At 38.1% G+C, this 23,302-nt stretch overlaps 3 protein-coding genes across 5 annotated transcripts; 2 read left to right on the top strand and 1 right to left on the bottom strand.

Moving 5' to 3' along the window:
- Positions 1–444: 444 nt before the first annotated feature.
- Positions 445–2,224, bottom strand: LOC112184417. Its single transcript, XM_024322673.1, has 5 exons — positions 2,083–2,224; positions 1,535–1,785; positions 1,061–1,423; positions 738–822; positions 445–518 (listed from the first exon to the last, which is right to left on the bottom strand). Exons 1-5 carry the CDS (start codon positions 2,222–2,224, stop codon positions 445–447), a joined length of 915 nt encoding a protein of 304 aa, XP_024178441.1.
- An 8,140-nt stretch (positions 2,225–10,364) lies between these two features.
- Positions 10,365–12,380, top strand: LOC112187497 (E3 ubiquitin-protein ligase ARIH2). The gene is made up of 2 exons (XM_024326327.2): positions 10,365–11,368; positions 12,082–12,380. The coding sequence occupies exons 1-2, from the start codon at positions 10,512–10,514 to the stop codon at positions 12,164–12,166; spliced, it is 942 nt and encodes a 313-aa protein (XP_024182095.1). The 5' UTR covers positions 10,365–10,511; the 3' UTR covers positions 12,167–12,380.
- A 355-nt stretch (positions 12,381–12,735) lies between these two features.
- Positions 12,736–19,959, top strand: LOC112189817 (ribulose bisphosphate carboxylase/oxygenase activase, chloroplastic). Of its 3 annotated transcripts, XM_024329177.2 has the most exons (11): positions 12,738–13,284; positions 13,537–13,546; positions 14,073–14,135; positions 14,464–14,577; positions 14,736–14,797; positions 16,147–16,201; positions 16,456–16,657; positions 17,275–17,381; positions 17,670–17,725; positions 18,881–18,973; positions 19,649–19,959. In XM_024329177.2, the coding sequence occupies exons 1-11, from the start codon at positions 12,835–12,837 to the stop codon at positions 19,754–19,756; spliced, it is 1,320 nt and encodes a 439-aa protein (XP_024184945.1). In that variant the 5' UTR covers positions 12,738–12,834; the 3' UTR covers positions 19,757–19,959. The 3 variants fall into 3 exon arrangements, 2 of the variants coding, with proteins under 2 accessions (XP_040370795.1, XP_024184945.1); XM_040514861.1 differs by lacking the exon at positions 14,073–14,135 and having other exon boundaries at positions 12,736–13,284; XR_005806721.1 differs by lacking the exon at positions 19,649–19,959 and having other exon boundaries at positions 12,737–13,284; positions 17,670–17,841.
- The last annotated feature ends 3,343 nt before the right edge of the window (positions 19,960–23,302 follow it).

Here is a 23,302-nt window from a genome sequence, read left to right on the forward strand (position 1 = left end):
AATTGTATTTTTTATTATTTTTTTTAATTACGTAGCAAGATGAAGCACATAAATTGTGGCATGTCGGGATGAAGAGAAGAGGAAAGAAAAGAAGACACAATTTTCAGAGTTTTGATAGTTACGCTGTTGTTGAGGGCTTTGCACAATTTAAAGACATCCCTAGCCATACATCCGGAGGAACATCAAATGAAGGAAGTCAGCATACGCACACACAACCAATTACTGAAAATTCTCCCATCAACTTGGACATGGATGTAGATGAGGTAATTGCCGGTGAAACTGCAGATCCTAATGTGAGGCCTCAAGGAAGGAAGACTGCAAAAGAAGCAATTCGGAAAGGAAAGAAGGCAACGAAAGATCAAAGTCCTTTGACAAGCGCTGTCGAGAGTATATCGAACAACCAAATAGAGGCAACCGCTGGCAAGAAAAAACTCGATGAGGAATTCACTCGAAGTCTCCAAGAGGAAAATCAATGAGAATGTATCCGATTGCAAATGGATATGTGAAAAGAGGCATTCCTATTACAAGAGAGGGAAGAGCGTATTATGGAGACTGATAAAAGTCAACTGAAGCCAACTAAAAAGCGTTATTGGTCAAGAAGGCAAAAGAAGATAGCAGAGAAAGAAGATCTTGGCAAGCAGACGCCACCTTCTACGGGTGAATACTATCCGCAACCCAATTTTGGTGGTGCATTCCCACAACCAAATCTTGGTGGTGCATACCCACAACCCCCTTACCCTGGTGCATACCCACAATCACCTTGCCCTGATGGATTCCCACAACCTTCTTACCTCCGTGGATACTATCCGCAACCACCTTACCCTGGGTGATATCATACACAACCGCAATTTTAAACTTTCTCTACGGGTGATTCCACCAACCCTAACCCTAACGATGACCCTTCAAACGCAAATTGGATTCCTAGAGAGGATGAGGATCATGATTTGAATAATTAGGTGATTATGCATGTTGTGTAATTGTATTGTACTTATTCCTAGTTTTTCATTTATGTAAGCATAAATTTTATGAAATAAAAGTTGTATTTGGAAATTCCTCTTACTAAAGCACATATGATCTCCATGTTGCCTTTTATGTTCCAAAAATGCTCTATCAGATCTTCTTGAAGGTTTGAGTGACTGTTTGCACTTCTAATGGCACCGTATCGATCGATGAATCCGTTGAAATAATAACCATCTCTACCAACAGGATCAAAGTCATCACCGGTCGGTCCTACCCAAACCTGGGCCAACCTGGGCCTCATATTGTTATCCTCTTCTTCATCGGACTCCAAATCCTCATTGCTGTCATCTGGTCTTTCATCCTCGATTATCATGTTGTGTAATATAATACAAGTCAACATGATGTATCGAAGGTCTTCTCTATCCCAGCCACGAGCTGCTCCTTGCACAATACTAAAGCGCAACTATAAAATGCCGAAACATCTTTCCACATCCTTCATGCACCCCTCTTGAGCTTGGGAAAACTTCAGATCCTTGGGTCATGTAGGCCTTGGAATTGATTTCACGAAAGTCACCCATTGCGGATAGATACCATCAGCGAGATAGTAGCCTAAATTGTGAATTCTGTAATTCACTTGAAATTGGATCTGAGGGGCTCGACCAGCAGTGAGCTTCTCAAACAACGGGGACTTAGCAAGCACGTTGAGGTCGTTGCATGATCCAGGTATTCCAAAGAAGGCATGCCATATCCATGTGTCATAAGATAGGACTGCTTCGAGGATGATAGTGGGCACACGTTTTCGACCGTGGTATTCTCTAGCCCAACCTGTTGGGCAATTCTTCCATTGTCAGTGCATGCAGTCAATGCTTCCAATCATTCCAGGAAAACCTCTTCTCTCAGCTTTGGCGAGAAGTCTTCTGAGGTCGGCCGAAGTAGGAACCCGGAGGTATTCTGTCGACTACAGATTAACGATTCCTCTGGTAAATCGTTTCAGAGCCTCGATGGCAGTAGATTTTGCCATCCAACAATACTCAACGCATTGATCTACCCCAGCACCGTAAGCAAACATTCTTAAGGAACATGTCAGCTTCTGCTAGGGAAGTAGTCCGACTTTCTTAGTACCATCTGATTTCTGGACAAAGTACCAGTCATAGAGACAAACGTCACTAGAGATGCGGTTGAAAACATTGTGGTTCATCCTGTACCGTGTCCGGAATTCCTCTTCACTGAAAAATGGATGCTCCACAAAGTAATCTTCCATCATGTTTTTCCCTCTTGATTCCCCAAATCGCTACTCATTTGGTGCACACCTCGGTCGAGAACCCCCCCCCCCCCCCCCCCCCCGTCGTGTATGAGAGGAAGACTGCTGCTACCCCAAGAGCATTAGTCGTACACATCTCTTCATGATCTTCATCTTGAGATTGTCAATACTTAGCCCACAATCTCTTCATTGAAATAAGGGAAGGAGAGGAAATGTGTTGGATCTGGAGATATGAAAAACAAGGAGATTTGCAAATATCAGATTGTGTGTGAATTGTGAGCTGCCTCGTGCCCTATTTATTTACAATTTTCACATAAAACGTCATCAGATGATAAGGACACGTGTCCACTCCTGGTTCGAAGTAATCCGATCCGAAATCTTAGATAAGATTACATCAACAATAACCGTTAGATTGAATAGTTTGCAAATGATCTGGTCTGTTCAAAGATGTTGGTGGTTGTTTCAAGCGTTTCAAAAAAATTGTCGGTGGTACCTTAACTGATTTCAAGAAAAATTGTCGGTGGTGCCTTCACTCATTTCATGAAAAATTGTCGGTGGTGGCTTCACTCATTTCAAGCTAAATTGTCGGTAGCTGTAGGTGGCTCATAATTTGTCCACCGAAAATATTAGAAAAATAGTAAATTGCATAATTATGACATTAATTATCCATAAATCTCCATTATTATCATCTATTTATATCAAATATATTTTAATTTTACAATAAAAAGAAGAAGAAAAAAAATCAATGAACAGTGAAAAATCAATGAACAGTCAAAATCGATGAACAGTACTGACCGGTCAAGAAACAAAATGGGTGGAAACCCATGTCCAGTGGCAATCAACAGTTACTTGACTGGTCGACGCCTTAACTTTTCGACCTTAACATTTATTGACAACCGGTGGAGTTGCTCTAAGTGAAGGCAGTTTAGCTTGGACGGGAATCTGCAACATCTTTTACAAGTTTATGTCTAGAAGGCCCAGCACATATATTTGGAAATCTTCAGTGTGCCACATCATTATTATTGAAGATTCAGGACTTTTAGACATGTTTATATATGTGTGTGTGTGTGTGTTTATATATAAATATATATATATATATATATATGTTATATATATGTGTGTGTGTGTGCGGGGGTGTGTGAGTCTTTTTGTGTGAGTATGAATTTGTTGTAATTTGGCTGATGGTGAAATTGGACGTTCTTATAATTCTATATAGAATATGTGCATATATATTCTACATGTCATTACTACGGTTGACCGATTTGATCGGATTCCAAAATATGATGAAATTAGCTAAATTTTTTACCACACTGATAATTTATTATAATAATCTCATCCAACGGTCGGGTTTTCTATTTTATTTGAATTGATAGAGGTTGCCCTTTGGAGTGTATGATATATAAATATAGTTTTATAAGAGTAACTAAGTTTGACCTAGCTGATCGAATTCAAAACGAGAACCAAATTGGCTGGATTTTCTACAACCACCATAAAACATTACAATCTCTCCATCGAGCGGTTGGTTTCTTAGAATTCATTTTCCATTTCATGGTTATTTTAGAATGAATCTCAACAATTTAAATACAATGTATAAGTCAATACAACTTTAGGAGGCAAATTGGTATAGGCCAACGTCTTTGTAATTAAAATTGAAGTTTTTATCTTATGTTCATGCACATCCATCGATGGAATATTTACTGATGTGATGTGAAAAAATAAGTACGTTTCATGGTCGTCATGCCATCGGTCAACTAAAATGACATACAAGTGACGACAGTTGACCAATTCGATCGGATTCGAAAATCTGGTGAAATTGGCTAAATTTTTTACCACACTCATAATTTATTGTAATAATCATATCCAACGATTGGTTTTTCCATTTTCTTTGAATTGATAGAGGTTAATCTTTAGAGTGTATGATATATAAATATAGGTTTATAAGAGTAACTAAGTTTGACCTAATTGATCGAATTCGAAACGAGAACTAAATTGGCTGAAATTTTTACAACCACCATAAAACATTACAATCACTCCATCGAGTGGTTGGTTTCTCCAAATTCATTTTCCACTTCATGTTTGTTTTAGAATGAACCTCAACAATTTAAATGCAATGTATAAGTTATACAACTTTAGGAGGCAAATTGGTATAGACCAACAAATTTATAATTAAAATTGAAATTTTTATCTTATGTCCACGTACATCCATCGATAAAATATTTACACAAGTGATGTAAAAAAATAAGCACGTTTCGTGGTCGTCACGCCATCGTTCAACCAAGAAAACATATAAGTGTCTACGGTTGACCAATCCGATCGGGTTCGAAACTATGGTGAAATTGACTAAATTTTTAACCACATGCATAATTTATTGTAATAATCACATCCAACGGTCAGTTTTCCCATTTTCTTTGAATTGATAAAGGTTGCTCTTTGGAATGTATGATATATGAATATAGATTTATAAAAAAATTAGTGTCTTGTTTAAGGAAAACTGAAATTGGGAGAGAATGGAGTTGTACTTTCATTGATAATAGGGGTCTCTTTATATAGAGGATTACAAGCATAGAGATAGAGTTGTACATGGAAACATAATCGTACATTGATTGAATATCTCCTAAGATTCTTCGAGAATATCTCTAATATAAACCTTATTTCAACTAGAGAAAGTAATCTAGAGTTTGGGCCAGACACATATTCTGGATTTACTTGAACACTCCCCCTTGTGTCGCCCAAATGTGGTGCTCCTCTCATTGTCTCATTAAAAACCTTGCCAAGTAACAAAAACCCAGTGGGACAAAAATAACCTCGGTCGAAGGGGAAAAAGAGCACAACACACCCCTCATGTTTCGAGACCATACATGTAGACATCTCCCCCTGATGTCTCCATCTCCCCTTGATGACTACGGTCATATATGGGTCATGGGAGTTCGAATAACTTCCGCAAACGATGCTACCAATATGTTTCTCGAAAGTAGAATTTAGGCAATGACTTAGTGAGCAAGCCTGCCACACTATCCTCAAATTGAACCTAGTTCACTTTGATCCTGAGAACAGTTTGATGTTGCTGATTATCCTTGGTGTTGTCGCTTTTATGTAGCCTTGCTTCACTTATTCAAAATAAGCAGCATTATCCTAAATGCTTGTAGGCTCATCTGTGGTAGACTTTAAACCACAATTGTTCAAACATGTGTAACTATGGATCCAATCCATATACATTCACGAATCAGTTCGTGAAGAGCAATAATCTCTGCATTGTTTGAAGATATAGCGACTAGGGTCTGTTTTGTAGACCTCCAAGATATCACGGTCTTTACCCATGGTGAACACTGAACCAGTTTGGGAAGACTTTTGTGTAGGTCAGAGAGATACCCAATATCAGCAAAACCTTCCAAAACACATGTCGTTCTGGGATGGGGATAGAGGGTGCATGCCAATGTTGGCGGCGTTCCTGGTGTGTGATGGATCTGAATCCATCATCTCTCTGTAGAGATAGACCAAGCCCATATCAATCGTACATCTCTAGTATCAAAAAATATCCTTTACACCAATCCAATGGTATCGCGTTGGCGCAGAGCTATACCTTAGCTAACAAGTTCATGGTAAATGAGATGTCTGGTCTAGTACATTGAGCTAAGTACAATAATGCAACTATTGTACTTAACTAGGGCATTTCTGCCCCTAACGCATCTTCGTCATCATCCTTCGAATGAAGAGAATCTTTTTCAGGATCAAGACTACGGACGATCATGGGGGTGCTTGAATGTTTGACCTTGTCAAAATGCCTAAGCATTTATCAACATGATGCTCAAGTTCCAAACTGAGACATAGTCGTGTTCTCCCAAAATCATTCATCTCAAACTCAGATTTCAAGTGTTCAGCGGTTTCCCTTAACTTTTTAAGGGCTTCCAATGAAGATAATGTCCAACATGAACTGCGATAGAATCCGAAAATTGTTATGAAAACGCGCGAGCATATCCCTTCCCAATCAAGTAGTCACTTTAGTGAGCGTTTCAACCTTATTGCAAACGCACTTCGTGGTTTAGAGCCACTTAACTTGGGTAAATTAAGTCCACCATGAACCTTCATGTACATTCCGTATCTAGATCCCCATAGAGATACTTGTTGACCATATTTGTAAACTGCATGTTCAGTTATTTGGAAACTACCAAACTGACAAGGTAGTGGAGTGTGGAGTGCAATGGCATCCATTATGAGAGAATATGTCTCATCGTAGTGATTTCAAGGTGTTTAGTGAGAAGCCTTGCGCCATAAGGCGAGATTGCCATCTCTTTTTCTCATCACGCTTTCTAACGAAGACCCATTAGTCAATAAGTTTTATGTTAGGAGGTGTTGGCATCACTAGCTTTAAAACCTTCCTCTTCGTTAGAGAATCCAACTTAACCTGAATCGCATCTTTCCATTTAGGCCAAATTTCTCTACGTTGGCATTCATTCATCAACGGAGCGTGGTTCGATATCATCAGACTCAATAAACTCATGCGCAACTACATCATCAATTATGATGGAGTTTCTATCCCATGTCTCATGGACACTAGTGTAATTTTCAAAAAGCTTTATATTCTCAGGAATAGGTTCTGACGTTGAGGCGTCCCCCAACGATAACCATAACTAGGAAGATTCTCATGAGAAGGATTTTGAGTGTCGATGATCCAAGTATTAGGTTGTGCCAAATCATCCTTCGAACCCACGGGCCTCCCACGAGTCCTAGCTTGGGCCATGGCCTGTAACGCCAGAGTGCCACTCTCTTTGGCGTTGGGGTCATGCCTACCTCCGTGTAGGGTGGTGCTACGTCCTCTTGTAGGGACGTACTTCCTTGCAGGCATATTTGCAGCAGATGTGTGATCTCGTCACTTTAGTAGAGATCAAGATGAGACATAGTGGGGACAAACCACAACAATTCCTGTCGTTCCTATTGAACATCTGTGTTCTTATATCCCCTAACAACTGGAAGACTGTCTCATCAAAGTGATATCAGCAAATCTAGCAGTAAGGAGATCGCCTTGCAAGGGCATTAAGTGAAGGACGATTGTTGGAGTCTCAAATCCAACCGAATTGCCCATACATCTGTAAGAACCCATCATAGAGCACTATGGTGGCGCAATTGACACATAAATGGCACACTCAAATATGCGTAAGTACAATATTTGTACCCAGTCGCTAGCTGTAATGCAGAGGTAGATTGAGTGGCAGTGAGTCATAGATGAATTAGCATAGCTGCATGCGATATTGCATCACCCCAAGCGGATATAAGGAGATGGGCGAGCATTACCAATGTCTGGACTACCATCGTAGTCGTTTCCGAGAGACCATTTGGGTGTGTTCATATAATGTCCAACATCAATCCCAATGCAATAACCATCGAAAGTCTTCGATGTAAACTCTCTAGCATCGTCAAGTCTAATTGATGGAATAAGATGATCCGGGGAGTGAGCCCCGTTGTTGTATGATATGTGCTAGAAGTGTAGTATAAGCAATATTACAAGTGGACAATGGCACAACACGTGACCAGCCTGTTTGCGTGTCAACCAACATCATGAGGTATTTAAACGTCCGCAAGTTGGTTGAACTAGTCCACAGAATCCCCACGGATTCTATGTAAGAACATAATAAGTATTTTTATATCATTTGCATAGGACTGTCTCAGTCCTAATAGACAGTCCTAATTTCCCTACGGAACGGGCTTTGTAAAACGAGTGAGAGCTTTAGAAGCAACCAATAATGATTTTGGTTAGGCCTGAGCGTCTGAAATGCTATTTGAAGCAAGTTGGTGATTGCAGCATCACATGGGGCGCCATCACCATGATGGACGCTATCCATGGTGTCATGGATAGGGACTGTGCTAGCCCTAGGCTGGTGGTGGACGGAAGCGGTGCCCTAGGCAGCTGCGTCGGTCACACTTAGTCCAGAAATCAACTTTTGATTCATGCTTCGTTTCGCTCAAAAGAAATTATGTCCATGTGAAGTCTTTAGTAGACGGATCATCATATCATGACTAGGATGATCTATCATGTCGTGACAAAGCCAATATGTGTCTAAATCCAAGAGATATTCTCTCATAACTTTTATTGGATTAATAGCTCGAATAGTGACATAGAGTCCACTAGAGAGACACATAAACTTCTCTAAGATGCGCATTTGTTCTCAATCATTAGAGGTATTGCAAAAGGAACTCATTTCCATTCTCTACTTGCATTTTCACATGGAATCTATTGGCTATTCATAAGGTACGATTTTCCCTAAGAGCGTAGAGAGTTTCTGTGACAGTAATCAAGGTGTCATTTGGCAAGTGGAACTTGGGCTATTCCATGTCCTTGAATTAATACCGATGGCCTAGCCATCGTAGTCACAAAGTAATATGCTCAAAATCAAAATGGAGTCATAATGAAAAGAACTCAAAATTTTATTCATAAGCCAACGGAGTTACATCATTGTCTCTTTGACCAAAGAAAATCTAATCCAAAATGCTAGCTAATGCAAAACAATGGTAGTCGTCTAACTTCTTTTGGTAATTCCAAAATAAATGTGACTAGGTGAGTAGAGAAATGTCGGTGGAGTAAGGCTCGCTTAAGTACCACTAATCTCATAACCTTCCTAGACATCACAGTTACTTTGGGTGAGCCTACTTTGAAGAAAGACTAAACCATTGGCATTTACTATAAAAATATATGGCAATTGCCTATTACATCTCTTGGAAAAATAAAGACCTAAACAGAATTGGTGATTTATTGATCCCAGCCAGATTTGTAGTCTTCAACCCTTCACTCTAGATCATCTTCTTGTTCCACATCGTGAGCTTCTTTAGCTTCACAACATGCTTTGTAGGCGGTGACAATTTCTTCACGAGCTCTACAAATGTGTGCCCAATAACCAGATACTCCACACCGAGAACATACATTGCTTTGCTCAGACTCCATTGATTGAGGCACTGCTGGTGACAAAATTTGGTAGCAATCAGAGGTTCGGAAGGTGGTGAACCGGTGGAGGGATCCCTTTTTTTCTTCTTGGAGGGCTAGTTCGATACTTCCAGTGGCCGGTTCGGTGGTTTTCCGGCCTGTTCTAGTGGTACCGCCGCCGATTCTGGAATCCTGGGATTGAGGGCTTCAATATATGCGGTAGTGGTTGCTACGGTTTGAAGGCTACTAATTTAGGGTTTCAGGGTTAGGGCTTCGTGTTGATAACGTGTTTAAGGAAAACTGAATTTGGGAGAGAATTGAGTCGTACTTTCATTGATAATAGGGGCCTCTTTATATAGAGGATTACAAGCATAGAGATAGAGTTGTACATGGAAACATAATCATACATTGATTGGATATCTCCTAAGATTCTCCGAGAATATGATTCTCCGAGAATACCTCTAATATAAACCTTATTTCAACTAGAGCAAGTAATCTCGAGTTTGGGCCAGACACATATTCCGGATTTACTTGAACATGTCTTTAAATATTTATTATAAATAAAGCCCACAAGACTTGTCCTGAAAAAGCCCACAAGGCCCGGCTTGTCCCCAAAAAGCCCACGAGGCCCTTTTTATATGACGGGCTTGGATCATTCGATTTACAATAAACCCCGGCCCATTGACGAGGCCTGCCCTTCCCCTTGTTACATAAACCAAACAACGCCGGGCCATAAGAGCTTAATTCCACAAGCCTTCATCCTTCATCAAACTAAACGTCATTTCCGGGTCCTCAAGGCTTTGTTGGAAAGCACCGGCACTAGAGATTAAGTGTAAAGATTGAGTCTTCCATGGAAAAACTGTAGATGGAAATTGGGGTGGGTCAGCCCAAGTCGGAGACTGGACCGGAAGACCAAAGTGTGGGAAATTTGGAGGTATAAAAAGCATAGGAAGTCAAGTGAGAAAATTTAAAGGTTCTAATAGAAAAACTCAGACATTGTCGTACAATTTGTATTCTTCACAATTATTATTATTATTATTTTTAATCCACTGTGGACAAGTTAAAATGAGAATCTTATTCAATAATACAATCTATTTTTTGTGAAAAGAGGGGACCCAAGCCTTTTCCAAACCCCACATTAATCCCCAACATGTTGTGATATTGCATGACTAGAAGACGAAACCCCTCAAGGAAGGACTTAATAGAAGACTTCCTTTTGAAGCTAACGACCTTCCTAGATAAGTTTGTTATTAAGGTCCTGCGAATAAAGTATACGCGATTACGCGACTTCCTTTTCGGAGATGAGTTTTTCTATATGTACCATTTCTCATAATTAACTTCCCTTATCGAAGATCAAAAGTCGAGACTTGAAGGGTCATGGCACAAGAGCAGTCTGCTGTCTCAGCCTCTGCTCTTCTTCTTGATCTGGATGATACCTCCTTGTCAGCACTGATTCATCATGACATCGATGATCATGAAGATGAGATTCACATCGATCCAACGATGATATCAGATGCCAAATACGCAGAAGAATTGCAGCTCCAAGAGGCTATAATGGCGTCTTCTGCCTTCATTTCCCAAAACATAAGCAACATCGCGTCGTGTTCCTCATCAAGTCTGACAATCCAAGCAGCCCAAGCAGTCCCATCCAGTGCAACCCATGAAGTCCTTGACCCAGAAACCCAAACCCTATGTGGGATTTGCGTTGAAGTCAAAGAGAATAACCAGATGTTCTCAAATGAAAGCTGTGCTCACTCCTTCTGCTCAGATTGCATAACCAGACAAGTAGCCGCGAAACTGGACGAGAGCTTTCACATTGTTTCCTGCCCCGGATTGGATTGCAAAGCGGTCCTCAAATTTGAGGATTGTACCCCAATTCTCCCCAAATTGGTCCTCGAAAGGTGGAATGGTGCCCTTTGTGAAGCTCTGTTCGTGGGGTCGCAGAAACTCTACTGCCCTTTCAGTGATTGCTCAATGGTTTTGGTGATCGAGAACGAAGGGGAGGCAGTGAGAGAGTCAGAGTGCCCTGCTTGCCATAGACTGTTCTGCGCCGGATGTCAGGTTCCGTGGCATTCCGGGGTTGATTGTGAGGAGTTTCAGATGCTTAACGAGGACGAGAGAGGGAGGGAAGATCTTATGGTCAATCAGCTTGCAAAGGAGAAGAAGTGGAAGAGGTGCCCCAGGTGCCACTTTTATGTGGAGAAGACTCAAGGTTGTTTGCACATTTCTTGCAGGTCAGTTTATTTGACTTTGTGCTGTGACTATTATCACACATTTTATGAATTATGAGTATCTGATGCTTAGTTACAAAGGACATTTACATCTAATTTACACACCCCTTAAATGTGACCATCATCACCACCAGTTTGATCCATTTGTCAAGAAATTGAACAAATATATTAGTGTTGCGAGTAAGTGTTGAGTGTTGAAAATATTACCAAGTATATATGCTGCAAAATTATCAATTTGGAGACTTTCTCGGAAAATTATGAACCCTGAACTAGAGGGAATCCAATTCCTTACCAGTGGCGAAAGCCCTTTTTTGAAAGAAAAGGAAGATAAAGTCTCCTATCATTTCCTAGAAAGACTACCGAAACGACCCTTCACTCCTAAGTCCTAACAAAAGACGAACAAATGCTCCTATATTTACTTGTTCCTTTTTCCTTTTTCCTTTTCCTTTTTTTTGGGATGAATTTTCTTGTGCTTCCATATCTATGAACCAAAATTTTACGAATTTTCTTTTGTAGACCATCTTACACACTCTCTCTGTCTCTTGATTTGGTGATTTTCTCTATGAAACATAAGTGGTGTTAGTTCCTGATCAATGTTATCGGTATAATATGTTGAACTAGCCCCTGCAAATATTAGTTAATGTAATATTCATAAAATTTGGTATGCTTTTTGATAGATTAGTTAGTTGAGGCTTTGTAAATTGTTGTGGTTTCAGGTGCCAATTTCAGTTCTGTTATGGTTGTGGAGCAGAATGGACAAGTAACCATGGTGGGTGCCAGTCTCAGTGCAACAGAAATTAATGGATGGATGAGGAGGCAGCCACTATATAGTTATGTTTCTTTTGGCCTCTATAGTCATAGTTTGTGTTGCTTTAGAACGCTCATGTGAGTTCATATGATCAACAAAAATGCACATATAGTTGTGCAAGTAGATCGTTGTTGATAATATCTTTCAACAACTTGATTGTATGAATTTAAAGCTCGAGCAACTAATTTATCGTTTTATGGACTTTTACTTTGTTTTTTTTTTTATAATTATTTTTTCGTCTTTTTCATCAATACGTACGTAACATTCTAACTCCCTATCAATGGTGTTCATCTGGCTGACTAAAAAATTTATGCTCAATAATCCGTAAAAAAATCAAACACTTTAATGTAATAATAATTCTTACGGCCATTAGATTTACATCTAAAAATAATTGAGCATTATTTTCTTAATCAATAACTGATCAGGGACACTTTCGCCAAACTAATACTCTAAATTTTAAGACATCTCAGTGTGGATTGATTAAAAGATGAGTTACGCAGCTACTGTTTCTGAAGATAATTATTACATAAAGTTGTGGCCAATGAGTATTATTAAAAAGTTTTCTGTATAAAGTTACACGGATATATGCTTCGGTTAGCTTGTGGCGCCAAAGTGTCACCTAGTCGGTGAGTCACTCCTTTCCGAGCAAAAATCCGAAACGATGACTCTCTGCAACTCATTTCTCCTCAAAACCCCAATCTTCCCTCACTCCCATTTCTTCACTCACCAATTTCCCACCAAACCCATCTTCTCCCTTTCCTGCTCCGCAACCCCCTCTTCCTCCTCCTCCTCCTCCTCCGTGCCTGACCCCAAAACCAACGCCAACGACGGCGAAGCCGCCAATGGCGGCGGTGAGCCGAAGAGCAAGAGGCTTTCGGACCAGTCCTCGTGGGAGGCCAAGGACTCTGTGGGCGAGGACTACTTATACAGGCTCGGCAAAGAGGCCGACAACATGAACATCGCCGTCGGAGCCCGGGCCGGCGTCGTCGATGACCTTTTCGTCGGGAAATTCCTCGGCCGTGACTCCGATATCGTTTTTGATTATCGCCAGAAGGTCACCAGGTCCTTCCAGTACCTCCAAGGCGATTATTACATTGCGCCTCTCTTCATGGTATGATCATGTCAACTGCTTCTTCGTTTTGTAATTTTCTTCCAATTTTAGATGTGAGTGAAATTCAATGACAATTGCATTGATTCTTTCCAGTATTGATGTCATTGTTGATAGTATGCCAGGTTTATTTTAGTGTCTAAGGTCTGCAAAATGTTATGTATTAGAGCATACAAGTTGATATTATTGATCTTTTCTTTGCTTAATACATGTAATGAGTTTGTGGTAAGTTATTTTGTGTTTTTCTTTTGGCAGGATAAAGTCGGTAAGTTCTACGAAACTGGGTGAAAGGTTATCTATTATCTGCAATGATTCAGGTCAAACCAGTAAGAAAACTTGGTAAAACTCATTCAATGTGATTGGCAATATTTGCTTTCACTGAGCTTTGGTATGAGTTTGCTATATATTTGGACATTTTCTGTTTCTTCCCTGAATTAGCCAGTTTAGAATGCAGTTCATTTGATATACATTGCAAATTGGGCGCCACATGCAAGATAATGAAAATATGATTTTGTTTGGAGAATGTAATGCTCAAATAGGGCGGTTGATAAAATCAATTAAAAAGAATCTTCATTTTTTTCGTTTGGACTTGAAATGTCCTTTAGAATTTAGATGGCTTGCACTAGAGACATTTGTATTCTTGACTCGTTCGTTCTTGGATTGAACTTGTTATTGATGATTTGTTTCTTTCACTATTTGACTCTGTTATGTTCTATGCACCTATTCACTTCTTCAGCGTCATTCTATCTATTGATATTTAAAGTAATCTGATATGTGGTATTTAAGCGCAGTATGCCATATGGCGAAGAACTACCTTGCTCATATTCTCAATACGAAAGTTCCTTTGATTCTAGGTAAGTGGGTATTTTTGGTCTTAATAATTTTGTACCGGTTATTGCAAGAATTCTTGTTGAACTCAAAAGTCAATAATCAATATATTTCAGTTTATATGTATTCTTTGTTTTTCTTCTGAACTGTACTGGTTCTGATTTGTAAGTTGGTATGACCAGTTATTTTCTCTTGAAAAGTCTTATTCATCTTTTTTTATTTTTTATAAATCTTCTATATCTTTTAAATTGGTTTTAGTGTTTCGAATGTAGCATTATAAGGATTCTAATCTCAGGTGGTTACATGTTAATATAATCGTGTGAAACTAAAGCATTTTATATAATTATATTACAGGTATTTGGGGAGGAAAAGGCCAAGGAAAGTCTTTTCAGACTGAACTTGTATTTCAAGCTATGGGAGTTGAACCTGTAGTTATGTCTGCTGGGGAATTAGAATCAGAAAGAGCTGGTAAGATAGTACTGTTTTCTTATAAACTTTTCTCAATGAAGTTTTCTGTTTGCAATGCTAATATGTATTGTGTGTGTGTGTGTGTCTGTCTGTCTGTGTGTATATAAATATGTTCCAACTTAGCTTATATTCTGTATATAATCAAATCTCCATTACAGGGGAACCAGGGAAATTGATACGGGAACGCTATAGAACAGCTTCTCAAGTTGTCCAGAACCAAGTTAGAAGCTCTACCACTTTCACTGTTAATATATGTATGTCTTGGGTTATGAAGTTAAACTGTGCTGTTTCACGGGCATGCAATTTGTCTTGTTCTTCCAATTACTGATATACCTTCATCTGATTCAACCTTTTTTCCATATTGGGTTCTGTGAAGACCGTCTATGACAGTATGACTTATTGCAATTCTGTATGTGTGTGTGTGCGCGTGTGTGTGTGTGTGTGAGAGAGAGAGAGAGAGAGAGAGAGAGACAGAGAGAGAGACAGAGAGAGAGAGACAGAGAGCATAGCATTTTCTAAAATGGGAACTGAGTTCCAATTACTGATCTACCTGCATCTGATTCAACCTTTTTTCCCTATTGGGGTCTGAAGACTGCCTACCACAGTATGACTTATTGCAATTCTGTGTGTATGTGTGTGAGAGAGAGAGCATAGCATGTTCTCTGAAAATTGGAACTGAGTTCCAATTACTGATCTACCTGCATCTGATTCAACCTTTTTTCCATCTTGGAAGTCTGTGAGGACTGCCTATTGCACTTTTGTGTTTTATCTGTGAATGTGAGAGAGATAGCAAGTTCTCTGAAAATAGGAACTGATGCGCACAGTTGCAAATAATTAAAGAAACCACAAGAGCAGAGCCTATTTAGCTCTTTTAATAACTCAACTTACTTGCTAAGTAATCTAAAGTTTCACTTCTCTTATTCCACTTTCTTCATGTAGTTATGCACATGTCTGGTAGAAGTTTCTTTAGGTCTCTTTTGAATTGTAACCAGATGCTCCATGAGTAAAAATGTGAACAGATTTTAAAACAGTAATTCCTTGCCTGTGTGATTATGTCAATGAAGTTGCAGAATTTGAAAATACTTGCAATAAACCTAGGCAGGTTTTATCTAGGGCTTTATGTCTACACCTTTTTCTTTCCTGTTGATGCTAGGGACTAAAAAGTTATGCTATCAAGAACTGCCCTTTAATATTTTCCCCATATATACACTAGTCCCATCTCGGCATAATTTGAGCCAGAGCAGTACGTCAATATTACAATAATGTATTCCACTCTCAATGATTATGTTACTAACTCTCACATCTTAAATTCGCTCCGAAAATGATAGTGGATCTCTTAAGCTAAGAGGTCATTTACAAAACTGGAAGGCTGTGTGCCTCACAGTATTGAAACTGCCATGTACCATGGCACAATTAATTTAATTCATAGAAGATAACACAACCACCTTCATTACTACCTTTATTTGTTCCAATAGTGGCATGAAATACTGTCGGAGAATTGATGGGTGCTCCTTTCCTACTATCTTTTTAGATATTTTATGCAGCTTTTGCTTTTCTCGACTACCGTAGGGCAAGATGAGCTGTTTGATGATCAATGACATTGATGCTGGGCTCGGTAGATTTGGTGAGCATTTTTTGATTTAGACTGTATATCTTGCAATGATAAAAAGAAAGCCTAAGAATATGAACCGGCTGGCACCAGCCTTTTTTTTGTTTTTTTTATATTGCTTTTGATTTGGTAGAAAAGTAAGTGTTATATATTGTCTTATATCTTTCCGATACTTTTCATCGGTCACAAATTATTGAATTGACCTCTTTGGTTTTTATTCATCCCTTTATTCTTTTAATTTAAATGCACTGTTGTCTATTCTGTTGTAGGAAACACTCAGATGACAGTCAATAATCAAATTGTTGTTGGAACTTTGATGAATCTATGTGATAATCCTACAAGAGTTAGTATTGGACAAGACTGGCGAGAATCAGATATCACAAACAGAGTTCCTATCATTGTTACAGGAAATGATTTTTCAAAAATTTATGCTCCCTTAATCCGTGATGGAAGGATGGAAAAGTTTTATTGGTATGTGTTTATTTGATAAAGGATTTATTTATTTTATTTTAATCACTCCTTTAAGAATTAATACAGGGGACTCTTTCCCAGTTGGAAGTCTCTGTTTGTTAATGAATCGATTGGCTTGACCCATGCATGAATAGTTGTGAATCTTATCTTTTTCTGTTGTAACTTCTTCCCTGAACATTGTTTGCCTGAACCATACTCTGAACAGTATAATCAGAACATAAAAGGGAGCGACGTGTTTCACCAGTTTATGAGTTTCTAATGAGGATTCCATGTGCTGGGTCATTTTCAATAATTATTGGACTATTTTTCAAAGATTGCTGTAGGTTCCTTATTGTTCAACCATAGTTCTTTACAATTTTTTTTTTTTTTTCGGAAAATATAGTTCTTGACTTCTTGAAATCTGCATATAACTATTGTTATTGTTAATAATTTTATTACTACCACATCATATCATTTAATATTTTCTTCTGTATGTGACCAAACGATACTCTATACTAATGCATGGATTTCATCTGTTTTTTTATTTTTTAACACAATATATCCGAAACTTTTGCCATTCCATTAAAATGAAAGTAAATGAGCTAGGCCATTCTTCTGATATGTTGTTTGTGAAACAGGCAACCTAATCGTGAGGATATCATTAACATTGTTAACAGAATGTATGAGAAAGATGGCATATCCAGGGATGAAGTTGTAAGTATAGTTGACACTTTTCCTAACCAAGGTATGACTCTGCTCTCTTTTCCTCAATGAACTGTCCACTTTATAGAATGTTATCATATGGAGAGAACAATCTCAGGAAATGCTAGTGTCTTTTTTTTTTTTCTATAGACCTGTGTCTATATGGTGGCTGTATCGATGATTAGTAGCCTGCATCTTGATGCCTTTATTTATATACTCTAAAAAATAGATTCTGTGAGAGGAATTTGAAGACTCCTCTCCCGTTTATTATGCTAGTTTTTGAAGATTTTTGCATGTCATATATTTATAGTTTTTTTTTCCTACTTGGCAGCACTGGATTTCTATGGAGCTCTACGGTCTCGAACATATGATCGGTCAATTTCTAAGGTATATGATATTCTGATTGTCTTGACAAAAGAAAGACATCTCAGTCTTAAAATGTGCTAGACCCTTGCTACCTGTTTTCAAATATGCCCATTTCAAAGGTTGGAAAATTGTTTGTGGTAAGTGGTTACAAATTGAATGATATAGATAGCATGGTTTTAACATATACACAGTGCTCATTTGCTTTATTATTAACATTATATGTGTAGAAAATTAATTTGTCATAAAAAAAGGTTGAGAATTTTGTGTAGATAAAGAAGTTGCATAGATACTCTTTTCTACTTTGTCTTTAGTTTTGCGTGGTTGTAAAAACTTAACTATTAAGAAGCTGGAAGATACTCTAGCTTCCATGCTTCTCATTTCAAAATGAATGAGGGCAAAATTATGTATAGACAAACTCCACAACAGAACCGTCCAGACGGCTAAATTTCAAATCTTTAAAAGAGGGCATATGTCCCCTTAAGTAGTGTGTTTGACTGTCACATCATTGTTGGCTGACAAATTGTCAGTTACCTAGGAAATTTGGGCTTTCTAGGTCTACAGCTTGCTGCTTGCCCAGGATAATCAACGGAGGTCACTTGGTTGACCACTCTCAGTGGCAAGTTGTGACAGTCAACTGGGAAAACTAAAATAGTAGCAGCTGAAAAGATGATTTATATTTGTATAATAATCCAACTATAATTCATGTTTATCAGGTATCTTCATGTGTCATGACTGTGAAGCCAAAACTCGTCGGCCCCATAATATTGTTCTATGAGATTTACCAAAACCGAAATGAATTTCTGAAATACACTTAACATGATGTCGCCTAGTTTGTTGTTGAATAACCATCAACCAAAGAATTAAATACTAATTATCTTTACTAGTGAAGAAATCTGAGTAACCTGAAAATGGTAAGCCAGTAGTTGCAAAATTTCTATAAGAAAACATATTTGTGAATTCAAGTAAATCTTTATTTATTATCTGTTTTATAAGAGATCTAAAACGGAAAATATGAAATTGAATGATGTTTTTAAGAAGGAAAACAAAATAACAAGAGATCTAACAGATCAAATCTTTTCATTTATGAGTTAAAGATTGTGCTTGGGTAGCTTTCTTAAAATTTTGGTATTATTACTATTGCACATTTGTTGGCTAAATTGTGTTCATTTTCTTTAGTGGATTGATGATATTGGCGGTGTTGAAAGTCTTGGAAACAAACTTGTGAAGCGAAGAAAGGATGACAATCTTCCTGTATATACTCCTCCAAAGGTATTGTGGTCCTTCATAAAAAAAAGTGTTTTCTTTTCGAAGCCTGCTATCCATATAACCAGTTTTTGCATTCAGCGAACTGGGTTCATCTCCTGTTAATATTTGAGAGCCAATTAAATAGATTTAACTACAGTACAACTAGTTGGTAAATACATGTATCTGTCATGTTAACACTAGTCTGGCTGCAGGTCCATATTAATATCAACCCTTCTGTTATAAACTAAAGAACGAAACCGTTGAAGTAAGAGTTGAAATGGATATACTTATATAGTTTGGAACTGAATATATTATCCTGTAAAACCCTTTTTCTTGAAAGGTACCAGTGGTTATATTTTTTCTTTTTCAGATGTACCTTTGAACAAAACTGTTTGACAAAATAATTGAAATTGGATTATGGATGCATTCACATTCACGTTCTTATGCTAAGATTTTTCTGATAGAATAGAGAGTTTGGTTTCCAGATATTAATTGTCCTTTATTTTTTTCTTTTTGGTTTTTGGATAAGGGAATTAATAGTATTCCTTAGCTGCAAACAGAATATAATGTCTTTGTTGTCCCTTCAATGTCGGTCGATTGTCTCTCTTTCTTTCTTCAAGTACACTCCATGTGGTTTGCTCAAACTCTCTATAGTAGATTGGATTACCATTTGAGTAGTTTTGGTCTTCTGTTGTACAGCAAACGATGGAGGCTTTGCTTGAATCCGGGTATTCTCTGCTGAAAGAACAGCAGTTGATAATGGAGACCAAACTTTCAAAGGAATACATGAAGAACATGGATGATTAGAACTTGTAGTATCATATCATTTTAATATGTTTTGTCATGCTCTTTGGCTTGTTGGGTGTGCATAGTTGTAATCCTACAAGTGCCATTTTTAAGGGGTTCTGCAGATATTTCACTTTCATCTTCCATTTAAAAGCACAACTGTGAGAAGAATTGCAATTTTGTTAGGGGAATGGTTCTGTATGATCTATAAGCAATTTGGTAAAGCCACCTGGACATTCAAACTGGATCCACGTATCAGTTCTGTTGGCGGGACAATAATAAGAGATGTAGCCAACGAACAATACCAACAAAAAATATAAAATCCTACAAAACCCTAAGAAAGAGATGGCCACAAACCTCGCTTAGCTTTAAGCAAGGCTTGTGTTGGTGGACTCCTTCGGAGGAGGCGTTTGTTGCTAATGGTGCTTTAAGCAAGGCTTGTGTTGATAGTCGATCTTTAATTTCTAAAAATGGTTCTTTATCACTGAAAAGACATTAATTGTTATATGTTGACTTATTTAAAATAAAAAGCGAAAAAATCAAAGACAAACCAAAGAAAATTGGCAACCATGCTTCGACCTATGCATCTAGGGTGGGGATAAGAAAAAATGCCTCAATCTGGGTATTGAATATAGTTCTTTATCCCTGGACGAAAATTCTATGTCACACTTATTACATTAGATACCACCACAAATGAGTTACGTATATGAAGCTTTTGACGTCTGCATTCCATTGTTTCTCTTAAAATTTGACCTGAATAGCTACATCAATAATTATTATGATAAATGGATACAGTACTGCTTACAGATAATATGAAATTTTCATCCAAGTAATAACCCATGTATCGATCCGTATGTATACAATTACAAATTACATATAAGTTATTGACAAAAAATGTAATCCTTTAAAGATTGAATTAAACACATAAGTACTAAATCTTACAAATAAAGACAATCTGATCTCCACTTGCCACATGTCATAAGTTAATTTAATTTTTTAGAAAATTACATAGTAGCACATGACCAAAGATACAAACACAGAAAACCTACTTGCAAAAAGATTTATACAAATAAGGACATAAGTCCAGGCCCAAAAGCCAAATGAATCAAGCCTGATTCCCAATTTTAATGACAAATGACTAAAATACTCAAGTTTCATCATAATTTACGGCACTGCCACTGTCCAATACCACCCAAGTTTCATCAATTTCCAAACTCACCGATTTGGAAATCCTTCAAATTCTCCTTCCACAGTGAGAATTTCAGCTAGAATCTTTGAGGGAAGATGATCAGTGACTCGAGGCGCTCCTAATAGGACCGGTTTCACTCCCGTAAGTGGCTGGAAAATGGAGAATTTCGCCGGAGAACACAACTGCTACAGTAACGGTTTTTGGCCAAAATTGATGGTTTTCTGGCCAAATTGCCGTGACCCACGGGTACCAACGTGAAGAGAAGAAAGAGACGGTTCTTTTATGGGTGGTAGTACGTCGTTTGGTTGCCGGATGCTGGAGAAATCAAGGAAAAATGGGAGAGGGCCGACGCGGGGGAGAGAGAGGAAGAGAGAGAGATCGGGGAAGAAGAGAGAGAAAAGTGGCTGGGTAGGTTTCTGACCTACCCACAGTAACTTTCATAATTACCATAAACAGTAACTTTCGTATTTCCCTTATAACTTTTGCATACGAAGTCCGATTTTTACGAACCAAATATGCACGCGCTCGGTTTAACGTTCTCTATGATTTTCATGAAGAAAAACTTTTCAAATTTTGACCCGGTCAAAAAGTCAACTTTTAGGGGGCCCCTTAAAATATCGAAACTTAAATAAATTGTATAGAAAATTGTCATTCCTCGTTTAATAACAACTAAACATGAAAAATTTAATTCGGGGCGTAAAAAAGGTTCTGTAGTTTACTTTGATATACATGAGGAGCAGATTCATGAATATAGTATTACTAAGGTTATGTGGTTTACTTTGATATGATCGGCTATTGTCAATGATATGATCTGCTAATGTTCAAATTGAATTGATCTGCTACTTTATAGTTTATGGTTTATGTTAATGATATATTGTTTATGGTTCAAATTGGCTACTGTGTGGAGGTGCAAAAGGGTGCTGACACAAGAAATAATCTAACAAAACTAGTGAGAAGAAAAGCACCGGCACGTAGGAAAAAGTACAGTAGCAGAACTGGACTAGTATGAGTGCAGCGAGTGCAGTAGCAGGATTGGACGAGTGCAGTAGCAGAATTAAGCGATGACGAGTGCAGTAGCAGGATTAGACGAGTGCAGTAGCAGGATTAAGCGATGACGAGTGCAGTAGCAGGACAAGAGTACAAGTGCAGTAGCAGAACTGGACGAGTATGAGTGCAGCAAGTGCAGTAGCAGGATTAAGCGCTGACGAGTGCAGTAGCAGGACAAGAGTACAAGTGCAGTAGCAGAACTGGATGAGTATGAGTGCAGCGAGTGCAGTAGTGAGATTAGACGGGTGCAGTAGCAGGATTAGGTGATGACGAGTGCAGTAGCAGAATACGAGTATAAGTGCAGTAGAAAATTGGACTGGTGCAGTAGTAGGATTAGGCGATGACGAGTGCAGTAGCAGGATTAGGCGATGACGAGTGCAGTAGCAGAACATGAGTAGCAAAACTGGACACGAGTACAAGTGCAGTAGCAGAACTTGACGAGTATGAGTGCAGTAGCAGGATTAGACGAGTGCAATAGTAGGATTAGGCGATGTGATGAGAGTAGTAGGAGAGTGAGGTATGAGATTCTTTCTCTTAACAACGTGTAGAAGATTTTTTTTTTTTTTTGCTTTTGAGAAGTAATATAAATGGATTATTCTCAGAAGAAGAAAAAAGTAATATAAACAGATTATTCTAAAAAAAAAGTAACACAAAGGGATTATTCTCAGAAAAAGAAAAAAAAAGTAATATAAAGGGATTAGAAGTCAAAATGAGTAGTTAAGGGGGAAAAAAGTAACATAAACAAATTATTCTCCGGGGGGGGGGGGGGGGGAGTAACAATAAAGGAATTATTCTCGAAAAAAAAAAAGTAATATAAAGGGATTAGAAGTCAAAATGAGTAGTTAAAGGTAAAAAAATAAATTAACTCATGACATGTGGCAAGTGAAGAGCAAATTGTCCTTATTTGTAAGATTTAATCTTTATAAAGGGTTTACAAGTCAAAATAAGTAGTTAAGGATAAAAAAGTAAATTAACTCATGACATGTGGCAAGTGGAGAGCATATTGTCCTTAAGTGTAAACTTTTGTCCTTAAATGTTCAAAACCAAATGTTGTGGAGTTTTTTATGTTTTGAAATCCTATTAAGGGGGTATATGTAGTTTACTATTAATTTTTTACCTTTAATTACTTCTTTTGACTTCTAATCCCTTTATGCTACTTTTTTTTTTTGTTAGAATAATCTCATATGTCCAGTTCTGCTACTGCACTTGTACTCGTGTTCTGCTATTGCCCTCGTCATCACCTAATCTTGCTACTGTACCGTCCAATCCTGCTACTGCACTGCACTCATACTCACCCAGTTCTAGTACTGCACTTGTACTCGTGTTTTGCT

This window comes from Rosa chinensis, chromosome 2 (assembly GCF_002994745.2).
Source record: "Rosa chinensis cultivar Old Blush chromosome 2, RchiOBHm-V2, whole genome shotgun sequence".
In the NCBI taxonomy this organism is placed as follows: Eukaryota; Viridiplantae; Streptophyta; class Magnoliopsida; order Rosales; family Rosaceae; genus Rosa; species Rosa chinensis.